The sequence below is a fragment of the Leiobunum rupestre genome, chromosome 8 (assembly GCF_980474605.1).
Source record: "Leiobunum rupestre chromosome 8, qqLeiRupe1.1.hap1, whole genome shotgun sequence".
Lineage (NCBI taxonomy): Eukaryota > Metazoa > Arthropoda > Arachnida > Opiliones > Sclerosomatidae > Leiobunum > Leiobunum rupestre.
The window spans coordinates 12259966-12266479 of NC_143391.1; the positions used below are offsets into that span (position 1 = coordinate 12259966).

Genomic DNA, 6514 nt, shown 5'->3' on the forward strand with positions numbered 1-6514 from the left:
GACGATGGAGAGACTGAGGCTCGGGTCTGAGAGAGTGAGAATCCGGAGAGAGAGGAGAGGAGAGGAGAGATCCGCCTTGCCCGTTAGAATCTCTTTACTATCCCAACGGCTCTCTCAGAAGCTCACTCTTGTCTCTTCAAGTTCGACGGGTCGACGTTCAACAGCGGCGAGGTATTTGCGGACAATCGACACGCGTTATAGATGAGCTTGATCCCACGATATCCTAATTCGTATAGTGCCCCGTCGTCCGGGAGATTAAACGTCTCCGGTTCAAACTTTAATTAAGGATATTCTGGCGGAGGCGACGTGCCGGTGGCCATTGATCTTTTCCCGAAGGTATCCGAGTCCCACACTTTTATTAGTGTCCCTTTTACATGAAAGGCTTTCAAATCAAAGACGGTACTCGGTGAAAACCCGGAAACCGAACAAACTTCGTATAAACGTAGGGTACATTTAAATTGAGCTTACGCGGAAAATCAAATCTTTCACTGAGTAAATGAGGAACCGAGCCTCGAGAATTCCGTGCATCTCTTATGAGTGGATCTCCTTTAAAAACGAAAAATAATTAAAAATTAAAGGAGGAATAGCTAGGATGACCTTAAAGAGAGAGAGAGAGAGAGAGAGAGAGACAGAGAGAGAGAGAGAGAGAGCGAGAGAGAGAGAGAGTGAGCGCGCGCGCGCGTCGACCGACAGAGCGCCTCGAAAGTGATGGGCAAATATCGCCGCTGCGGCCACCTACAATCCGAGGAGAAACTTCTCCGAAATAGGACTCTGTAATTCTCGTCGACAAACACGGTTTATCGAGATAATTGGGGAAACATCGGAGGATTTAAGAATACTCTATTAAGAATAAGCTATTAGGATTAATTAATATCATCACCGGTTGAGCCAAAAAGGGAACTGAGATACGTTTCTCTCAACGGGAGATCGGGTGGACGGGAGAGCTAGTGATCCAAATCAAACGAAAAAGTCGCGCTGCAATTTAGTGACCGCGACCCGTGTGGAACGGAAGAACGATGAGCGATGCCGAAATGCAACGAAGAGTGTACATTTGGGCCCTTCCTTTCATGTTGCTGGCCTGCATCGTGGCCGTGGCCTTTAATCTACTCTTGACCATCTCTTCATTCTGGATCAGACGATCCTTGTCACCCACTCTCATGTTCAGCTTAAGCCTGGCCGCCGCCAACGCCCACGCTTCTCTGGTTGTGGCCATCGGATTGGTGCTCAACTCCCTCATTCCCATTGTCTACCGTATTCCGCTGGGTAAGGAACACGTTTTCTCGTTAAGATTTTACTATATTTTAGTCAACAAACATCCTCACTGAAAAGAGAACTCTGCGAAAAGATTTATAACGACCGGTATAAGGTCTATACGTCTGGGATGTTTGCCGGCTACTCTACTTTTCCGTTGTTTACGTACAATTCTAAACTCCGTGGCGAATTTAAACTAGTTGAATGAATATGTATATATGATATAATGAAGTTATACTGCCGACCAAATTGGCTCTTTCTCAATTACATTTCACTTAATTAGATTAATTACTTTATTAATATTAATGAAAGGCTTGTCGGAAAATTCGCCAGCCAATTTAAATAACTTTCTTCGCGACATTGAAAATTTAGAAAGCCTTTCAAACTAATTACGTTATAAAATTATAGGTTGGTCCCCCTTTTTCAAAGTAATGCTTTATAATAAGAGTTAAATGGTCCCAAACAATATAAATTCTTACAAGGCAGAGGCGACGGGAAAGTCACTTAAGTAATAATGTGTACAAATTGAAGTTAACCGCGGAAAATAACTTAAGAAATTCATAGGAAATAATTTAAATATCATGGTTTCAATGGAAATCCCAGAAATATTTTGAGAAATCTCAGAACGGTTCGTCAAAAGTCAGTAATTAGCCAAAGATTATATTTATAATCTAATACTCTAAATAAAACTGTGTAAAAAATAAAGATTTTGGAAGTGTTTTAAACAGGGTTGGCTGGTTTAAATCATGGTTTAAAATAAGTGATTTAAAAAAAACAATAATTTGGTTTTTTAAATAAAAATCATTCCAAAATGTTTGTACATTATCTTACCGAAATGATTACCAAATTTTCTATATTTTCAAGGCCTTCCTATAAATTCCTTGTGTTTTCTCATGTAGTATATAACCCGAAAATATTCCGTCGTCGTCTACCCTTCTTCATCATATATTTCACTTTATTTTATCTACTGTTTTTCGATAATAATCCTTATTTTGGCTTATGGTTTTTCCTATATTTTCCTTCAATTCGCTTGAAAATTTTCTAAGCATTGTCCTGGTCACCCTACATTAATACAAAATCAAAAATTAAACCAAATCTTCGTTCTGGTGAAACTTATAAAAAACGAAGTCAATACTAAAAGTTTGTTCTGGTCACGTGAGACTTGTAATGATACTCATATTAATTTTTAGTTGATTGGTAATACGTATGCACGGTTAAACAAGAGCGAAAAATTGATTAAAAGTAAAATAAAGCAGTGTTAAAAAAAACCTGAGTTAAACTAAAAAACCTGGTTTAAGCAAAAAAAAAACGGTTTTGTGGTTTTTATTAAAAAACTACGTTTTTCCCAACCATGCTTTTAAACGCTTTCTATTTAAATTTGACAGAAGACTACGTTCAGTGCTACGTTCTAACGTTGGAAGCATTCCGGATGGCAGCCCTGATCGTGTCCGTTCTGCATCTGTTGGCTTTGGCTGTCAACCATACGCTGGGAATCATTCGTCCTCTACACTACGCCGCCACCATGACCAAGAGGACAACCAGCTTGGTCTTGGCAGTCGCCTGGATCTGTCCCGCGCTCTTCTTCTTCGTCTACTTCTCCAGCGTCCCGGGTGAGGGATTCCAATCGGAAAACTGCGGAAGGTTGAGTTTCTTGGCTAAACTTCCCTTTCGCATGGTCGTCTGCGCGCTGTTCGTGGTTCCGTTGTGCGCCATGAGCGTCATGTACGGTAGAATATTCTTAGTTGTTAGGCGGCACCAGCAGGGAGAACTGCGCCAATCAGGAGCTAATTCTTCCTTGTGTTTGGCGGACGACAATCGCGTGGTCACTTCCCGGCAGTTGAGGAAGAGCTTGAAAGCCGTCGTCACCACCTTGCTGATCTTGGGTACCTACCTGGTGGGCTGGATGCCAGCCGCGATCTACTTCGTCGTCAGCTGCCTCGAGTGTCCGTTCCCCTTCACGGAGATTCCCCTAGAGACAAGAATGGCAGTGGGAATAGCCAGTAACTCGCTGATCGTCCTCAAAGCGCTCTTGGACCCCGTCGTGTACTTGGCGCGAATGCCCGAGATCAAATCGGCTTTAAAGAAAATGTGGCGCGAAAGGTGCGGTTGTCGACCGTCCACGCACGAGACGGACTGGGCCATGACGGCCACCGACACTTTGCGAATAGGGAACAACCGTTCTAGCACGCGATCCGATCAACTACGACTGACAGTCAGGCCCAGCCAGCTGTGAACGGCTAACACTCGACTCATATCATCACGAAAAACATTACGAGACAAATTCCCGAATAAAACGACTAATTTAAGCCAAAACAAATAATATAATTAATAATACTTTCTGTATCTCTCCGAGCACGATTTAAATTATATCGTATTAATTTAGGTGACCATTAATCGGCGGAATTATATCGCCTTTTATTTCTATGACAATTAAGTGGACAAAGTGCTCTTGAACTATACCCGTATTTGTTTCCGCAGAACCTTAATGACCAAACTAATAAAGGATACTGTTTAAAACGTATATTGTCGTGAATATCATTTCAATTGCAGTCAGTGACAAAACGCCTGTTTAGCGACAGCGAATATTGGCATTATTGGAAAGGTAATTTGTCCTTCAAAGTTTCTTACAGGGTCAACCCCATATCCCAAGCCACCAATCAATCCGCTTGCCAAACTGTCACTCGCAATGTCAGATAATTTTTTCGGGCGTCCTTGGGGACCAATATATTCGCAATATCGGTTCCTTAAGAGCGGGTTTTATGTCTTATAGGTTGTCTCGTACGCTTTGACGGATAATGTTCCTTCGAGGCATATATTTCAACAAAAACTAATTTCTTTGCTATTAGCGAGACATTTAACGCCTATTTGTACACTTGTTTAATATAAGCAAATATTATTTTTCAATTTATTGGATTCGTTTTCGTTTTATTTTCACGAAATATCAGCAAATAAACGTAGTAATTTCTAATTACTTGACCAAATAATAAAAAAATATAGAGATCAGGATTTAGTTCAGTGACAACACATTGAATTCTATAGAGATATCAAGCAACCGCATCTTATGTAAAATTTCTTCTTAAACCATTCAATAACAAGCTATACAAATAGTTTTTATGGTCGAAGACTCGAAGCTAAATCGAATTTTTTGAATAAATATAAGATTCCACGCGAGAATGCTCGTATTGACAGAATCAGAACAGATATATCCCTTCCAATTCAATTGAATTCCACAAACGGACGGTACACTAGAATCGAAAATATCGTGGTATCGTGCCGAAATACAACGTAGATACAGATACCATATGCACATATAATCCAGTGAGTAAAGAAAATACGGCGCAGAAATATCTAGCTAGTCTTTTTGGAGAGAAAAGTAGTTTTTTTTTAAATACAAACAAAACTTGAATAAAACCACAAACAAACGGAGAAAGTTGTTGTAGGCTGATGGATGATGGATTGGAAGAAAGACAAACAGCTTGGGGCAAGTAGGGTTAAAGCTAATATCGAAATTAATATTAAAAGGTAGAGATAAAGGAAGAGAGGGCGAAGTTAGAGGCGGCTGTATTTTTTGTCCGGAGAGAAACGTGCTTCTCGTTGCCTCTATCTCGAAGTCTAAGCCGAGGTCCAGTTTCCCGGGATACGAAAATGTTCAGCTAATACAGTAGGCAAAAGTATAAGACTACCGAAGGAAAGGGTCAAACAGATGCGAAAAGATTTCCTTCGCTTTTTATCACCATTGTTCCAAAAAGAATAGAGACGAAGAAGAAGACGGAACGCCAGATCAACGTTTCTTTCACACGGCGAAAGAAAAGCGGTAGGAATCGCATCCGCGCCAAGTGACACCGGAATCAACGATAGTGAGAGATTACTTTACTCGCTCTGGTGCCTATGTTTGGAACTATTTAGTTAGTATGTTTAGGATTATTACGGCTTCCTTCGCCTCCGAAGAAGAAGAAATATTCCTTTGTTCATTCTTAGATAAATAAACTTCTCTCTCCTCGCGTCTTCCTCATAAGTCGCATTCTTTCGCTATACTTAAATATTTTTTTTCTTCTCGGAAAAGAATAGAGACAGATGCAAGCCTAGTCAATGTCTCGGCTAAAAAAAGCTGCTGTAAAAGCCAACCCTAGTTCATCGCGTAGCTATGAAAAGGCCTATTTCCGTCCAAAGCCATTTGACGAGATGGTAAGCTAGTGGCAGAGTTGTATTATGTCATATATGGATAGAAATTCGTTTAAGATATAAGTACGTAATATATTGCTTTTGACACGCGGGCGGAGGAAAGAAAAACCGCGAATAAAAAAAGCCGAGAATCTCCGCGAAGATTGACAAGACGAACATTTACCTTGAAGGCGTAGACAAATAGAAAATGTTTTCAGAGTCGTAGTAGTATCTAGGGTACCCCGTTTTTTCCGACCTTCCCAATATATCGTGCGGGTCTGCTTTATATTTTCACGCTTATATAGTAGTCTTCGTCGCCTATAAAACCGGCTGTTCCCTTTCGTACGACTCTCGGCAGATGAAAATCTCCTTTCCGCGCCTACATTTCAGCTTTTTCTTTCTTCTTGAAAAAAAAACTTATATCTAACAGCGGTGTATTTGTGGATAGAGAGCTTATATATTTGTTCGATGTCGAAAAGGGGTCTCGTTTATTTATGGAATGCAAATAGAAAGGGCTCTCTGTATATACGAGCAGACACTTCTAGGGTCTCGCTCTTTTAATAAGATAATTTTTTCTAATAGAGTTCTATACATATTTATATATATAGAAGAATGTATGAATTTATATTGTCGGCAGAATGAATATATTGAGACGATCGGCGGTCACCATGGTCTAGGTTCCACCCGTCATCGGAAGAGGGTTAAAAAACGTAACTCGCGTATGTTTCAATGGTGTCGGAAGATTGACAGTATAAAGGGAAGGAGCATACCCCAGTTCTCTCCCCACTGGCTTAAGGGGTTTTCCCCCAAGCTCTTCGGTTTTCTCTTCCATAAAAACTTGTTGATGTTAACGTTAGTAGTTAGTGTAGGGAGCTGTTGGCTCGCGTGGCTTGAAGGGCTTGCCAACACCCCCCTACGCATCGTAACCCGTCCACCTGAATTAATGGCTTTAAAAAGTCGCTTGATGACTTACGCCCAAGGTGGTGCCTTGGGTATTAGTCCAGCTGATTAAATATACGGTGGATTGAGTGAAGCGTCACTAAATAGTCAAAATTATAAATACATTCTTGATATATATTTTTCACTATAATAAAATAAAAAG

General features: G+C 40.5%; 1 protein-coding gene across 1 annotated transcript; it reads left to right on the plus strand.

Moving 5' to 3' along the window:
• The first annotated feature begins 616 nt into the window (after positions 1–616).
• Positions 617–3633, plus strand: LOC149932419 (adrenocorticotropic hormone receptor-like). The gene is made up of 2 exons (XM_090156388.1): positions 617–1263; positions 2637–3633. The coding sequence occupies exons 1-2, from the start codon at positions 1017–1019 to the stop codon at positions 3482–3484; spliced, it is 1095 nt and encodes a 364-aa protein (XP_090012514.1). The 5' UTR covers positions 617–1016; the 3' UTR covers positions 3485–3633.
• Positions 3634–6514: the final 2881 nt, after the last annotated feature.